This window comes from Hemiscyllium ocellatum, chromosome 1, assembly GCF_020745735.1.
Source record: "Hemiscyllium ocellatum isolate sHemOce1 chromosome 1, sHemOce1.pat.X.cur, whole genome shotgun sequence".
Lineage (NCBI taxonomy): Eukaryota > Metazoa > Chordata > Chondrichthyes > Orectolobiformes > Hemiscylliidae > Hemiscyllium > Hemiscyllium ocellatum.
Window position 1 is genome coordinate 97,522,232 of NC_083401.1, and position 17,465 is coordinate 97,539,696.

Sequence of the window (17,465 nt, forward strand, 5' to 3'; positions counted from 1 at the left end):
TGGCGAGAGTATGTGCTCTGGTGGTTGGAGGTGGGAAAAAGAGGGGAGGTGAAGAAAGGAACGAGAACAGCAGGAAGAAATCCACTGTCATCGCGTCTTTTACAGTTTTCTGAAAGGGAAAATATGGGTTAGGTTTAGCACCTCTTCTGAACAACACAGCTTTGATTGTATTCAAGAGTGCTTCCTCAGTATGGTGCTACATTGTCACTCTCAACTTGTCCTGTAGGTTCTGGTATGGGGCAGAAACCTAGAACCTGATTCAAAAGCTGTGTAACAATCATTGTGCAAAAACTGACATTTGTCCTCCAAAACTGAAATACTACTGAGGGGTAGACATGGATTCACCAGTTTGCAGATTGAACTTTTCCCAATTCCTATTAATTAGTACAGAAATTATTACCTAACTTTAAATTCAAATAGGTAGAGGACGGAAGAGGAGAAAGTGGATGAAAAATGAATACCGTAAATTGAGCAGAGTTAATTACAGTTTAAGGGTTTAGACTGAAAACAGTTTTTTAAAAAAATCTTCGGTTGCCTTGAAATTAAACAGTAAAGATATGGTGTGATGGAATAATTGTACATGATAACATTCAATATTGGTGATAAATGCATTGTTAAATTGTTTTAATTAACAATAGTGTCACGATGGAAGCAAAAACATATATGTTGAATATCAATCATGCGTACCTGCAAACCTTTTATACTTCGAGGAATATTTTATACCTACAAAGCATCTCTCATCTAGTCACTGCAGAGAAATACTCCCAAAGCATAATTCAGTACACCTTGAAGTTATTTTAAATTGGAATAAAATGTTTCAATAACACATCTAAATTTGGCATTGCTTTTACAGAAATAAATAAAATTCTACTAAAATAAAAAATTTGAAATGTCAGACCAGCTGCAAGTGATTAGCAATTGACCAAAAAGGTATACGTACATCTATAATAGAAGCTTTCCTGATTGCATTCCCTGAAGACCCTTCTTTCATCTTCTGTAGGGATGTATGAAGTACCCAATGGACTCTAGATAGTGAGAAAAGTTAGGATTAATTCTTCATCCAACTAAGTAAAATTTAACAACCAAATTTATTTTTTTAAATGCACTGCTGAGTGTGCAACTAAGTGTTCATACCAAGTATGTCACAGGATCAATTAAGAATCTGTGTACCTAATTATCAGTAATGTGAGGCCACTTCCCTGTAAACAAGCTTGAGGAGGAAATATCTGACATAATTCAGCTAAAACATGGAATCCAGTTGGAGGTTATAAAATTTCTAATCTATTCAACAGACTAAAAGATCTAAAATAGAGGGGACTCAATCATCCTGTAAATACAGTTCAATAAAATAAAATCTTCACAGACAGGCAGGCTTAAATATAATTACTTCTGAAGCTTGTTAAGGAAAACTACTTTCTCAATGGTGAAAAGCTACAAATAAAGGTGTGAAAAGATTTAGTTGGTAGGAGTTGCTGTTACTGTACATAGATCACGAACTGGTAATAATCAAGATAAATGGAGTACTGGATTAAAGATTAAGAATACAGGGTGTAGACATCATTTGGATAAATCTACATTTTACTCATTCCTTTTTTAGAAGGTACGGTGCATAAAACCACTCAGTATTCTAGATGCAGCCCAACCAGGACTTTACATACTGTGGGATGTTTCTATTTCATTGCTCTATTCTTAGGCCCAAATGTATGACCTTCATTAAAATTCATTGGTTGCAGTTATGCCCATTCATTCACTATTAAATACTTATTTGTAGTTTTGTATAGTTTGCAATAATTCCAGAATCATGGGGAAACTCATGTTTTTGGTTTTCGACCATGTCATCCCAGTTGTTAATAGATGAATGGTTTAGAGTCCAATATCGAATCAAGCAATTTGTGCACCATACTGGTCCCTACTTCTCTCCCAGTGTTTTTCACTGAACATTTAAATTTATGGGATTTAGGGAAATGAATTCAATTATATTCCTGACATCTGTCCTTTGATCTGATTTCAATACGTTGTTCTGTTGTACTTGTATCCATTGGCAATAAGCGCTCTTTGACAGTTCTGCCAAGTATATGATAGTATAGCTGATGCTCACAGCACAGCTAGTCCAAAGGCATGGACTAACGACTTAGAGACATGAGTTCTAAGATTATCATGCAGCTGAGTTTAAATTCAGTTAATTCAACGAAAACATGGCATCAGCAGCTAATGTCAGTAATTATGCCATACATCTTAAAAAACTTCACCTGTCCTTCAGGAGAGAGAAAAAAAAGAGTAAAGGGGCAGGGAATCAGTAACATGGTTAACTTGTAACTGGGCTCTGAAACAGCCTGACAAGCCAATCAGTCAACTGAATCACTACAACAGTAAAGGAATGAACCACAGTTGGACTACCTTGCAATGCAAAGGCAGACCTAGCTCAATTCAACCTGCAAAATCTTTCATACTAATGTCTGGGAACTTATGCCAAAATTGGGAGACCAGTCCAATAAATGGGAAACAGCGTGACCACCATACCAACGTGGTACAAAATTAAACTTGACCAAGAAAATCATCCACTGACTCCAACCAACTATATTCCCTCAGTTGATGGGGCAATGCTCCTATGCTAAACACTATTTGTAAGAAAGGCCAAGGACAGTGAGGACACAAAATGCACAGAATAGGGAACTTCAACATCTTGGTATGAAGAGCAGCAGCATCAGGTCTTGAAGGCTGCCAGAACAGGCTTTCATCTAGTGGTGCAAGAACCAAAACAAGGGAAAGAATATAGATGCCTTCATTCTCATTAGTCTATCCACCATGACAGAACTAATAGAACTGACCATGATACAAGTTCAAGCTCCATTGTTATTTGCCGAGGACACCCTCTAGTGTTATGTTGCATTACCAACCTGCAAAATAGAACAATTTCAGAACAGAAGTGCATTCAAGAATGAGACACTGGGGATCATTAGCAGCAGAATTGTATTCAACCACAATCTGTAACTAAATGATCTGGCATTATCTGCTTTCCACCATTCCTATTAGGCCAAGGAACCAGCATTGGTTAAATGAGTGTAGAAGAGCATGCTAGAAGCAAGAGGTACCTGAAAATAAGGGACTAACCTGGTGAAACTACAAAGTCTATGTGCATGATAACGAATAGAACCAATTCCTATAGACACAATTAAGAGATTATGTCAGATCAAAATTCTGCAAATGAGAGATTGTACAGAGGAAGGTCACTTCTACCATCAGGAGTCTACATGCCAGCTCTCTACGAAATGATGAAGTCAGTCCTATTCAAGTCCACTCACCATAGCCCTGCAAGCAACATTCCCTCTAATTTTCTTTCTAGTTGCATGGGTCTCTAAAAGTCCATGCATGGCAGTAGTTTCTGGAACCAGGTCTCAATGCCATGATCAGCAGGTTGATGGTAATTGCCTTAGTGTTAGTATTACTAATTGTACTACTATGTGGAAAGTGAAGTAAATTGATAATGTATGATTGAAACTGGCTGGGGAAGAGAACTAACACCTTACTAATCCACATTAGCGGCTCAGTGGAAGTCTGGCACCAGGAATTGCGATGGAGAGAATTCACTCAGCAAAAGGGGAGACTCCGGTCTTGAACAGAAAATCTTCACAGGCAGCAAAGAGGCAATATTTGTACTTGCAACATTAAATCTCTTCACTAAAGAGGCCTGGCCACAATTTCAACTAAGAAGCTCGAAACTTCCAACTTCCATTTGTCCTTAGGAACGGACATTGGGCTTGCAACTCCAATTGCCACTTAAGGATTGTGTAAAATGCCCTTTTTGCTGTTTCATCTTTCTAGTAAACTCTGTGCATTTCACACCTTTAGAATATATCTTATGCACATGCATGTAGGTGGGGAGTAGGCATTTTTATATTTATATATGGATTTGATTTTTTCTTTCGGTTTAACAGAATAAAACTGGCATGCGTGTGTTCTTTAAAGTTGTAGCACTCAAAAAAGCTTAAAATATCATTTATCAAAAATACATGCTATTGTATTCAGTCAAATGGGCAGCACGGTGGCACAGTGGTTAGCACTGCTGTCTCACAGCGCCAGAGCCCCCGGTTCAATTCCCGCCTCAGGCGACTGTGTGGAGTTTGCACATTCTCCCAGTGTCTGCGTGGGTTTCCTCTGGATGCTCCGGTTTCCTCCCACAGTCCAAAAATGTGCAGGCCAGGTGAATTGGCCATGCTAAATTGCCCGGGAGAAAGTGAGGACTGCAGATGCTGGAGACCAGAGTTGAAAAATGTGGTGCTGGAAAAACACAGCAGGCCAGGCAGCATCCGAGGAGTGGGAGAATCGATATTTCGGGCATAAGCTGTTCCTGAAGAAGGGCTTATGCCCGAAACGTCGATCCTCAATGCTAAATTGCCTGTAGTGTTAGGTGAAGGGACAAATGTAGGAGAACAGGTCTGGGTAGGTTGCGCTTTGGCGGGTTGGTGTGGACTTGTTGGGCCGAAGGGCCTGTTTCCGCACTGTAAGTAATCTAATCTAATGCAGCAAGTCCAAAACAGAAACGTTAACGTAAGTGGAATGGGGTTCATTGAAGTGGATAGCAGCTGAAAGGTCGGAATCGTTCCTAATGACAGAGTGATGGTGTTCCGTAAAGCATTTGGTCTCACAAATGCAGGATGAGATTGAAGCAGTACAAGTTAAATGCTGCTGGAAGTGTAAGGTACGTTTGGTACCTCAGACAGTGAGGAGGAGTTTAATGGCCACGTGTTACACTGAGATTGGACGGGAAGGGGTCATGACTGAGGAAATGTTAGGAGTGATGGAAAAGTAGACCAGGGTGTCAGATTATGAACATCCACAATATTCTTTTAGATCAATTCTCCAGTCTTTCCTATGCATGCATATCCTTCCTAAAACATGATGCACAGAACTGTACACAATATTCCAGCTAAGGTCTAACAAGTGTATTGACGTTTCGGGCATAAGCCCTTCTTCGTCACCTTAACCTCCCTCCACCTATCGCATTTCCAACGTTCCTCCCCCAAGTCCCTCCTCCCCACCTTTTATCTTAGCCTGCTTGGCACACCCTCCTCATTCCTGAAGAAGGGCTTATGCCCGAAACGTTGATCCTCCTGCTCCTTGGGTGCTGCTGCGCTTTTCCAGCAACACGTTTTTCAGCTCTGATCTCCAGCATCTGCAGTCCTCACTTTCTCCAAGGTCTAACAAGTGTCTTACTAAAGTTCAACATCACCTCCTTATTCTTGTACTCTACACCCTTATGAAGATCATAAGACCTAGAAGGAGACAGAAGCCATGCAGCCCATTGAGTGTGCTGATGCAATAAATCTCAACTCTACTTACCTGCCTCTTCATTTGATTCCCTTATTGATTAAAACTCTATCTCAACCTGCAATATACTTCACAACCTAACTCTGAAAGCCATCCATGGGAAAGAACTCCACAAGTTTGCTAACCTCAGAAGGAATTCCTCTCTCTCTCTATGTATTAAAGCAGAATACTATGTGCTTTATTTACTGCTCTGTCCTGCCCTTCTACAATCTGTGCTCATATACACCAAAGTCCCTCAGCTTCTGCATCCCCTTCAGAATTATATTCCCCCACACCTATTTTATATTGTCTTTCAAATCTCTTACCAAAATGCACCATCTCACTTCTCTGTACTGAAGCTCATCTGATAACTGTTATAGAATCCCTTTAGCGTGGAAACAGGCCCTTCAGCTAACAAGCCCACACTGACCCTCTGAAGAGTAACCCACCCAGAGGCATTCCTCTACCCTATTACACAATATTTACCCCTGAGTAATGCACCTAACCTACACATCCCTGAACACTATGAGCAATTTAGCATGTCTAATTCACCTAACCTGCACATCTTTGGACTGTGGGAGGTAACCCAAGCAGATCCGGAGAGAATTTACAAACTCCGCACAGACAGACCGCAAGACTGGAATCGAACCCGGGTCCCTGGCACTGTAAGACAGCAGTGCTAACCACTGAGCCACAGTGCCGCCCTATAACTATCCATCTCCTCAACCAATTTGGCTATGTTCATTTGGCTATCCTCTCCTTTTTACAAATCTTCAAGTTTCATGTCATCTGCATAGTTTGAAATTATCCCCTGCATAAAGATCAAGATCATTTATATATTACATATATAGTAAAAGCAAGAGTCTCAATACTGATTCCTGGGGAACGCCACTATAAACTTTCCTCCACCCTAGAAAACATCCACTGATGACTGTTTTGTATCATTCAAAATTTTGTATCCATGTTACAATTAACCCTTATATTCCAGGAGCATAAAACACTTGCCACAAGTGTGTTTTATTGTATTGTATCAAACATCTTCTGAAAGTCCATATCCACCACAACAGCATTACCCTCACTGAATCAGTCACCTCTTCAAAATTCTCCAGCAAGTTAAACATGATTTCTCCTTTAGAGGTTCATGCTGACTCTGCACAATCAATCATCTTTTTCCATTTGGCTACAAATTCTTTCCAAATAAATTGCCTCAAAGTCTCCCTATGCTGAAGTTAAACTGACTAGTCTGTAATTAGTGGGCTTATTCTTACCTTTCTTGAACAAGGCTGTAACATTTGCAATTGTTCAGTCTCCTCGCACCTCTCCCAACTTTCGAAAGACTGAAAGATTATGGCCAGTGCCTTTGCAATTTCCATTCAAAATCCTTAGGTGCATCTCATCTGATCCCAGTGCCGTGTCAACTTTAGGTACCAAATATCTATCCGCCAGAGTTAAACCTTGTAACTTCTGAACAGGAGACTTACCATACTTAAAATATTAATTTTATTTCTCTTCTCAAACTGTCAGACCAGAGTTATTCTAGCATTGCACTTGTTTCAGATTTCTAGGATTTTGTTTTTAAACACTGATTTAGATTTCATTTCTTTATCCCTTACACCAACTGAATTGCTATTCTCTATCCTTCTGTCAGTGCATCTCTTAAGCACTTTGTGAATACAGTATTGGCCTCCTATTCTCACTTGATTCCCACATTGCTGCCAAGTTTAAAATTTGTTTAAGGTCCTGCCAACAGCATCAGCAAAATGCTTCACAAGGAATTCAGTCCCAATGTTTAGCTGCAACACATTTGGCTGAAACAGTTGCCAGTTTCCCAAAAGCCAGTGTCCGAGAAAGCCCTACCTCCTATGCCATTTTTCCAGCCACGTACTTATGAACTTTTATCCACCAATTTCTGTATTCAAATGTGGCACTTGCAGTAATCTAGAGATTATTACATTTGAGGTCCTACTTGCTAACTTCCTATGTAGCTCCCTAAATTAGGATTTCAGCAGCAGCCCCCACCTACCCAAATCATTGGTAACAACATGGACCATGACATCTGGCTGTTCACCTTTCCCTAAAACATTTTGCAGGTGCCTGTGACATTCTCGATCTTGGCACCAGAGAGGCAACATATCATCCTGAAGTCACGCTGACAGTCACATTTCAAAAGTTACATTTAAGAAGCAAAAGAATAAGAAAATAGATTTATAAGAACTGGAAGGCTCACTCTGCCTGCTTCTCTCATCATCGAGGAAGAAAGCACCTGGTCAACGAGTAAACCGGGGAAATGGTCATGTACTAAGAATTCAAGAATATCTACATTTTTTGCCACTGCTAAGATTACTTCCAACAATTAAACAATTGTCCTCGTCAGTTATAACACTTCAAAGTCTCCAAGGACTTTTAAACTACACAATCTTTACTCCTCTTCTGTAATAGACAGGTGGATTACCCATTTTGCATTGCTTGATGTTGCTGTTTTTGCCTCAAGGTTAATACAAGTAAAATTCCTCTTTCAAAAAATCCTTAAAATCATTTCCTTCATTCTGGTCTAGTAACTACATTTAATTGTGTGATGATATATGGCAATTGAAATAAGAAATGTTGTGAAAACTGACAAAGAGTGTGCTAAAAAGAGGGAAGCTGATTCTCCTCCTTGCCTGATCAGAACAGAATTACTAATGGAGGCTTCTGAATGATGAGCCCAGCAACTTAAGTACCACATTACTACACGTAGTAACTGACTGAATACTAGATATTTTGTAATAGGTATATATAAACCTTGACATAATCATCTTTTTCCTCATGTTAGGCCACAGATCAGCCACAATCTCACTGAATGGTAGAGCAGGCTTGTGCAGCTGAATGCCTTCTACTGTTGTATATTCCTATTTAAAAAGGTGGTGGGGTAGCTTTGTTAATCAAGAATGTCATTAATACAGTATTGAGAGATGACCTTAGGTCAAAAGAGCAAGATATCAAATGAGTTTGGTTGAAGATTAAAAAAAGGAAAAATAGGATATTACTTGTTAGATTAGTTTATAAGCTCTTAACATAGTAACATTGCATTACAATCTATGCAGAAATAAATAAAATGGAATATTTCAGAAAGGTACTGTAATAATCACGTGACCAGAATCCACACATAATGCAAATCAGACTGGCAAAACGTAGTCAAGAAAATGTGCTTGTACAGTGTATTTGGGACAAGCTGAAAGCAGTACATTCTAGAACAGTGAGCAGACAATTCTCGGCCTGGTAAAGAAGTCTAAGACAAGATTAATCAGTAATCTCAAAGGAAAGGAGCCACTAGATGACAGCGATCACAACATGATAGAATTTTATGTTAGTTTGAAAGGTTAAGTGTGGGGTCAACACACTTGTCCTAAACCTGACTAAAGGTTTAGCGAGTAGGACAAGGTTATGATTCTAGTGCTAGCTATACTACTGAGAGACTAAGTTAAAAGGCAGGACAGTGCGTGGCAGAACTTTAAAGATATATTTAATAACTCCTTTAAAAAAAACCTTCTATTCCAATAAGAAGGATTGTTTGAGAAATATTCATCATCCACAGCTGAATGAGGAGGATATAAGATCACTTCAAATGGAAAGAAAGCCTGACAAGGAATAGTGGCAGGTCAAAAAATTAGTCAGATTATAAGAACAAGCAAAGAATGACTTAAAACTGAAGGTGAAAGCAGAGTATGAGAGAAAGCTAACCAGCAATGCAGAAACAGACAGAGCCCCGGCAAGTATTTAATAAGAAAACAGGAGCTATAGTTAGCATTCGTCTGAGAGATTGTGGGGAATTGATGATGGTAAACATGGAAACAAACAAATGTTATGGGCCTGCCTTCACTACTGAAAACTTACCAAAAGTATTTGAAGATCATGAGGTCAACAGGAGGGAGGATCTTTCACTATTGCCAATGAGAAACGATGCGGGGTTACAGACAGTGGATGCATTGGCTATGGTCTTCTGAAACTTTAGATTTTGGAGGCCTCAGCAGTTTGAGAAATTATCTAACTTCTCCATGCAAGAAAGAAGGTAGAAAGTGATAAACTATACGCTATTTGTAACATGGGAATGTTGCCAGAATCCATTATTAAGGAGATTATGGAAGGATACAGAGAAAAACAATGTAATCAGGCAGAGGCAGGTTTTGTTAAAAAAAACACAAATTGTGTTTAACTACGTAATTAGACTGACTATATTTTGAGTGCAAGTAACAAGTAAGACAGATAAAAGAGTATCCTGTAGTTCTGGTACACTTCAATTTCCAAAAGACATTTGATAAGGTGTCATATCAAAAGGTTACTAAACAAGAAAAGATCACATGGCATGTGAAGAAACATTAGCACTAATAAAAGGTTGTTTAACTAACAGGAAGTGGAGAATATGGATAAATGGGTTATTTCAGGTTGGCAAGCTGTAACCACTGTAACCACCAGAATACTGCCTTTAAAGGGCAGTTGAGGTGGGAAATTTCACAATCTTTAAAAAGACTATTGACGAGCATTCCAAATAACGTAACATTCAAAGCTATGGGCAAAGTGCTGGAAAGTGGACTAATGTAGTTTTTGTTAAACACACAACAGAACAGCATAGGAACAGACTCTTCAGTCCATGATGTTGTGCCGAACATGACACCATATTAAACTAGTGCCATCTGTTGACATCACCCCATTCCTTGAATATTCATTTGCTTAGCCAAGAAGTCCCTTGAACGCCCTATCTTATCTGCCTTCACCACTACCCCTGGTCCACACTCCTACCACTCTGTGGGAAAAAAAAGACGTCCTTCACATCTCCTTTGAACTCTTTTCCCCCCGCCTCCCTCCCCCAACTTTAAAAGCATGGCTCCTAGTTTTAGGCATTTCACCTCTGGGAAAAAAGTTCTGACCTTCAACCCTATCTATGCATCTCATCATTTTACAGATTTCAGGTCTCCTCTCAGCTTCCACCGCTCCAGAGAAATCAACCCAAGGTTTTCTAGCCTCTCTTTATAGTTCATACCCTCTAATCTAGGCAGATCCTGGTGAACCTCTTCTGCGCCCTTTCCAAAGCCTCCACGTCCTTTCTGTAAAGTGGCGACCAGAACAGAACACAATTCTCCAAGTATGGCCTAACCAAAATCTTATAAAACTACAACATGATATCCTGACTATTGTACTCAATTCCCCAACCATTAAAGGCAATCATGCTATACGCCTTCTTTAGCATCCTATCTACTTACATGGCCACTATGGACTTGAACCCCAAGCTCCCCCTGTACAACAATGCTGTTCAGGGATATGTCATTAACTGTATACTTTTCCTTAACATTTGAACTCAAACTGCTTAAACAGCAGAGGGCCTGCTATGAATCCCTGCAGAACACCACTAGTCACAGACTGCCAGGCTGAAAACAACTGTCCACCACTACCTTCTGCCTTCTAAGGGCAAGCCAATTCTGAATTCACATAGCCAAGTCACCGTGGATCCCACACATCTTAATCTTCTGGATGAGCCTCCATGAGGGACCTTGTCAAAAACCTTACTAAAATCCACGTAGATAACATCCACTGCTCTACACTGATTGAAGTTCAAGGTGACAAAGATGATCAATTAAGATATGACAGGCCCTGCACTGAACCATGCTGACGGTCCCTAATTAGGCCATTCTTTTTCAAATACGAGTAAATCCTATTACAAGAATTCTCTCTAATAGCTACCCAACCACTGATGTGAGACTCACAGGTTTGTAGATGACTGAATTATCCCTATTTCCCTTCTTAAACAGAGGAACAACATTAGCTACTCGCCAGCCCTCTGGGACCTCTCCAGTGGCAAAAGATGATTGAAAGATCTTGGTCAAGGCCCCAGCAATCTCTTCTCTTGCCTAAATCAACAACCTGAGGTAGATACCATCTGGCCCTGGGACCTATCCAACTTAATGCTCTTCAAGAAACCCAACACCATTTCTTTCTGGATCTCACAATGCCCCAGCATTTTAGCATGCTCCACACAAATCTCACTATCCACCATATCCAAAGTACTCATTTAGGATCTTGCCCACATCCTCTGCCTCCAAACACAAGTTCCCTCCTTTATCCTTGAGTGGTCTTACCTTATTTTTAATTCTACTTGCCAAGGTCATTTCATGTCTCTTCTTGCTCTCCTAATTCCCTGATCGAGTTCCTTCCTGCTTTCTTTATATTCCTCATGGGCCCTGTCCGATTTTAACTTAAATCTTACATATGCTTTTTTCCCTTTTGACTAAATTCATAATCACCCTCATTATCAAAGGGTCCCTTACTTAGCCATCCTTGTCCTTCCATACTAGGATATGCTGGTCCTGAACTCATCAGCAGATCTTTAAACAATTCCCACCTGTCAAATATGGACTTGTTAACAACTCCTCCCATTAACACTACCCAGCTCCTTCCCAATACTCATGGAACTTGCCCCTCACCCAAATTATTACCTTGCCACAAACTCCTGACTTATCCTTATTCATAGCTATTTTAAAACTTATGGAAGTTGTGATCACCGTTTCCAAAATGCTCTCCCACTGAAAGACCAGTCATCTGGCCAGACGTATTAGCCAGTACAAGGTCTGGTATGGTCCTCATCTAGTTGGACTATTCACATAATGTTCCAAGTAACCCACTTGGGTACATTTAATTTCTGCCCCTTCTAAGCCTCTTGTTGTAAGAGAGGCCCAGTCAATATTGGGGAACTTAAAGTCACCCACAATGACAACTCTGTTTTTATTGCATCATTCCATGTTCCTCAATGTCGCGTTGGCTGTTGGGGGGGGGGGGGGGAAACCTATACAGAGGAGCCTCGATTATCCAAATGCCTCGGGCGGGGAGTATTTTGGATAATTGAATGTTTGGATAATTGAATACCAGATAACACAGTTTAGCCAAGCATTGGGATCTTGCAATCTTGTCTAGACAATACGACATTCAGATAACCAAATGCTGGATAATCAAGGTTCCTTTGTAGCATAATTCTATCAGAGTGATTGAACCATCTTATTTTTGAGCTACACCCATATCGTCTCAGTGGATGGGGCCTCCAGTATGTCCTGTCAGAGTACAGCTGTTGCATCTAACATTGGTTAGGCCACTTTTGAATATTGTGTGCAATTCTGGTTTCCCTCCCTCGTAGGGACGTTGTGAAATTTAAAACAGTTAGAAAAGATTTACAAATATGTTGCCAGGGTTGAAGGGTTTGACCTACAGGAAGAGGCTGGACAGGCTGGTGGCTGTTTTCCCTGCAGTAGAGGCTGAGGGGTGACCTTATAGAGGTTTAGAAAATCTTGAGAGGCAATGGATTGGGTACATACACAAGGTCTTTTCCCTGTGGTGGGGAAGGCCAGAACTAGAGGGCATAGGTTTACGATGAGAGGGGAAAGAACTAAAAGGGACCATAGGGGCAACTTTGTCATGCAAAGGGTGGTGCACGGATTGAGTGAGCTGCCAGAGGAAATGGTGGAGGCTGGTACAATTGACCATTTAAAAGGCATCTGGATGGGTATATGAATAGGAAGGATTGAGAGGGATATGGGTCAAGTGCCGGCAAATGGGACTAGATTAATTTAGGACATCTGGTCAGCATGGACAAGTTGGACTGAAGGGTGTGTCCCCATGTTGTAGATCTCTGACAGTATAACATTCTCCCTAACTAGTAATGCAACTCCACCTCTTCTACTTTCCCCTCTGTCTTGCTTAAAATAATGAAATCCTGGAATGTCAACAGCCAGTGCGGTCGCCCTCTCAGCCAACTCTCTGTTATGGACACAACATCATAGTCCCACGTACTGATTCAGGCTCTAAGCTCATCTGAAACCTAATGACTTGAATGAAAAGAGACAGAACGTATAGATGGGAAACTTGATCAGGTTAAATCAGAAGGAAGGTAAGGCAGGATCACTGTCAAGGCAGGTTAAGCGAAAGAAAAAAAACACTTGGTGTCAGTAGTATATTGTAGTTGCCCATTTCGGCAGAAAGAGAAGAAAAAGCAGTATTTTGGTGCCTCCCTAGCGCAGCGGGTGCTAGTGGCTGGGGATCCCCCTCTCCCTTCACACTTCTATCGCCATCCAGTTTCTAAATAATTAGCAGCGGAAACTACAAGCAAAGGCCTGCTCTCTGGGGAATGAAGCCTGGAACAGTGGTAGGAGGTTTGACGAGACATCCAGCGCCTCATGCAGGGTGACAGAGGGTGGCCATGCCAGGGTGCTGAGGACTGGGGTACCAGCAGCGGCTGATCAGGTTGGGCCTCTCCTCTTGCCCCGGTGTGTTGGGGGTGGAACAGGAGAAACACCACCGTCCAGGAGGAAGCAGCTGATCGCTCTCGGCAGTAACAACGTGACTCTCCGATCTCGGTCTGCAGACGGCCTCCACTGATTCACAATGTCACCCCCCACCCCCCGTCCTTTAGCGAATACCTGAATTGAGCCGAGCCGGGTTGTGGGACCGGGGTCTTGTCCGTGTCCAGGGCCGGGCGGCGGCTGCTGCTGCTCCTCCTCCTCCTCCTCCATCCCCGCGGGAGCTCGCGCCGTTAACGGTCACAGCACGATGCCACCTTCTACCGAACAATCGCCCCGCGCGCAGGGCCCGGAAACATTTCTGTGAAATCGACCATGATCCCGGAAACGAAAAGCGGGGACAGAACCTGAGGTCACATGTCCGCACCGTCAAGTCGGAAGAAATATCTAAGCCGACCACAGTCCTCCTCATTCACACTGGCTCCGAGGTGATGATGCTCTCACCGACTGATTTATCTGATCAGATATGGAACCACTTTGAATTGCACACTTTCGTACCACAGCCAGAATCAGGAAATACATATCAAACAACGCAGCAGAGGTGAAAATAAGAAACTATTTATAAAATAAAGACTCCACCTCACACTTTTATTTCAGTTTTATATCTATACTTCCTCGTTTGCCTGTAAACTAATGACAGACCGGAAATGAATATGGCAGGCTGGCTCCGTGACGTTGAGTTATTGACAACATTATTGACCAATAGGCGGCCGGTCTCACGGCAACGAGCCGTTCGACTTAACGTCATTGCACCAATCCCGTGAGGCCGGGGCGGGACTAACGGGAGAGCGAGTCCGGTTGTCACGGAGGAAAAAAAAACGCGAGCGGCGGGTAAACGGGCGGCGACGCAGCGGTCAGGGGCTTGCGGATTCAGAGTGAGAGTCGCACAGAGATTAGCTCGAGAGAGTGAGCAGGTACCATTCTTTCGGATAGACACCAGCACCGCGGCTCCACAGGTAGGGGAGGCGGGGATCCGACTTCAGTTGGTTCCCAGGGAGAGTCTGCGGCAGGCCGGGTCTTGCCCATTGGCTTCATAGAGGAACTCCACAGGCGCTATTGGAAAGAGGGTGAACAAAGCGCCTGAGAGTGAGAGTGAGCGTGAGAGTGAGCGTGAGGCCGAGCTGGATTGTGCTGGGGCCCGGAGTGAACAAAGCTACTCGTTGTGAATGCTGAACGTGTGGTTCACTCTCTCTCTCTCTGTGCGTCTGCGTGTGTGAGAAAGATTGCCTGACCATAGGTTAAACCGTTTATGGGAAGTGAGTGGGAGAGTTCATCTGGCTTTGATGGGAGTGTGCGAATCTCAACTCTGGATTCCCCCTCCTCAACCTTTCTCGTCTTCTCTAATCGCGCTTTAAACCGACTTCTTTAAGTCAAATTTCTGCCGTCATATCTTGACTGATAAAGCCCTGTGAACTAACTTGAGACGATTTCTTGCCATGTAAATGCAAATAATTGCCGTCCTGACTGCCGGCAGGTCCTTGGGTTGCTCTGTTCCTGATTGTGGTACGTGTGATTCTGAATACTTGGTTGATTTGTGAGTCTCAAGAATTTACTGTCCTCGGTCTGATTGTGTATGAGACGGTTTTATGTTATGGTAAGATAATATCGGAAATACAACGTGGTATAACAAATGGTTGTGGACTTAAAATATTAACTCTACTTTTCGCATACAAATCCTGCGTGTTTCCGGCATGTTTTGCTTTTATTTGTGTTTTACTATTGGAGAGAAATGGTGAGACAGTTGTAGTTTGGAGGCACTGTTGCCTTTTTTAGTTTCAGTTTCCACTTTTCTATTGTTCTCCCTTTTAGCAATTGCGTGATCCATTGACAATAAAATTTGTTCGTCAAAAGTGCATTCTACTGACATCCTCCGTATTCAGGTCGCCCAGGAGAAAGGGATGTTGAGTCAATTATTGTAGAGTCAAAGAGATCTACAGCACAGAGAAAGGCTCTTCGGCCCATCCGCCTAACTATTCTTATCCCAGCACTTGATCCATCGCAAATGCATACCTGAATATTTCTTAAATAGCCCCCTCAAGCATTGAGTTCCAGATTCCCACTGTGCTGTCAGTAATAAAGTTTTTCGTCATTTCCTTTAAAGCTTCTGTCTTAAATCCATGCCCCAGGTCATTGATTCTCCATCAAGCAGAAAAAGTTTCTTCATATGCTTATCTGTGCTTCTTATAATTTTATACATTTCAATCATATCCCCTCTCAGTCAGCCATAATTGTATACTTGAGGCTTTCTGTGACTATTGGGACTTCAGGGGTTAAAGGTGATATGGCATTTTAGTTTTTGATAGAATTTGCTAAGTTTTCTTTGCCCTTCATGATCTGAGTTCCTTTTATTTGTATCCTTCTGAAAGGAGCATGTTGGCTTTGTACTTTGGTTTAATGCCACTGAGACACCCTCAAAGAAAAGAAAAATCCATAGTACATAGCCCTGATAACTCAGATATTTTTAGAATTAAAAATTTTAACCACCAAATAATTTTTACCAGCTTACGCAAATAAATTGCAAAAGTAGAAATTTTGTGCTAAAATGTTTGAATGATCAGCCTTTGAAATAAGAGGTATATTCGACAATTTGATTTGATTTGTATTGTGCAACTGTTGGAAATAGCTCCTTTAATATAAACAGTCTGAGTTCCAGGTTTACATTTCCTACATTTTTATACAGCTGCACTTCAAAACTATTTAATTGGTTGCAAAATGCTTTGAGAACTTTCTAGGATCATAATAATCACTCTCTTTTTTAAAATCAGTTTTTTTTAGTTGTATTGGATGTGAAAATCAACATTTACGCATTTTAAATATGTTGGCATTGTATGTTACAGTTTGCACTCATCTCGAGTCTGATATGCGTCCTAATGACGTGGCTTTCTACTGTGTTTCAGAGAAATGCTGTATTGTGTTGAAAGCAGTTCAAAAGTTATTCAGTTCCCTTATTGCTGAATATGTCTAATTTATACAATAGGGTGCAGCTTGTAGGACAGAGCAACTTGAATATGAAAATTTTGTTTACTTTAATGGTTATATGTACATTGACCCCCGTTATGCAAAGAAGCAGAAGCTTCTTTGATCATAACTGATGTTAAAATCCTCAACTCCACTTTCCTGCTTTAATTCTCAAAACCTTTGATTCCCTTACTGATTAAAAAAATTGTCTGTTTCAGCCTTGAATATACTTAATGGCATAGCCTCACAGTCATCTGTGGTAAAGAATCATACAAATTACCATTCTCTGAGAGGAAAAAATCTCCCTCATCCCTATCTTAAAAGGGTGATCCCTTAGTCTGAGATTATCCGCTCTGTTCCTAGAAATATGTTCTGTATCTAACCTGTCAAATTCCCAAGACTTGAATCTGTTCCAATAAGGTTGTACTTTGTTCTTCTCAATTCAAGTGAGTACAGGCCCAATGTATTCAACCTCTCTTCAGAAAGCAGTTCTTCCAAACAAGAGTTCAGCCTAATGAACCTTCTGTGGACTGCCTCCAAGGCCAGTGTATCTTTCCAAAACTATTGGCAGTTCACGTTCAAAGTTTATATTTTGCCGCATCATTATCTTTTAGATTGTCTTTAGTTGGTTTTAGAACTTTCCCAATCATTTTACCAGCTACTAATCTTCAGCACATTGCGTGTTTTTCTTTCAATTTGACACTAGCCTTAACCTCGCTGGTTCACCATGGTTGGCTTCTCACCTTCTCATAACCTTTCTTTCTTTGTCTTTGCTGTGCGCCACTAAAATAGTTTCTTAAACTTCTGCTGTTGTTCCTCAACCTTTTTTTAAATTAGATTAGATTACTTACAGTGTGGAAACAGGCCCTTCGGCCCAACAAG

At 41.3% G+C, this 17,465-nt stretch overlaps 2 protein-coding genes across 4 annotated transcripts in view; one reads left to right on the top strand and one right to left on the bottom strand.

Moving 5' to 3' along the window:
* ociad1 (OCIA domain containing 1) overlaps positions 1-14,211 on the bottom strand; it is a 31,042-nt gene extending 16,831 nt beyond the window's left edge. Inside the window, exons 1-2 of the mRNA XM_060830895.1 lie at positions 13,746-14,211; positions 941-1,025 (exon numbers count right to left, since the gene is read on the bottom strand). Of these exons, the coding sequence (XP_060686878.1) occupies positions 941-1,025; positions 13,746-13,838 (178 nt within the window). The 5' untranslated portion in view covers positions 13,839-14,211. The remainder of the gene's footprint in view (positions 1-940; positions 1,026-13,745) is intronic.
* A 202-nt stretch (positions 14,212-14,413) lies between these two features.
* fryl (furry homolog, like) overlaps positions 14,414-17,465 on the top strand; it is a 462,166-nt gene continuing 459,114 nt past the window's right edge. For 2 of the 3 annotated variants that reach the window (XM_060824340.1, XM_060824357.1), the window contains exon 1: positions 14,414-14,581. The gene's annotated coding sequence lies outside the window, so the exon portion shown is untranslated. The remainder of the gene's footprint in view (positions 14,582-17,465) is intronic. The other variant, XM_060824348.1, reaches the window with a different exon arrangement.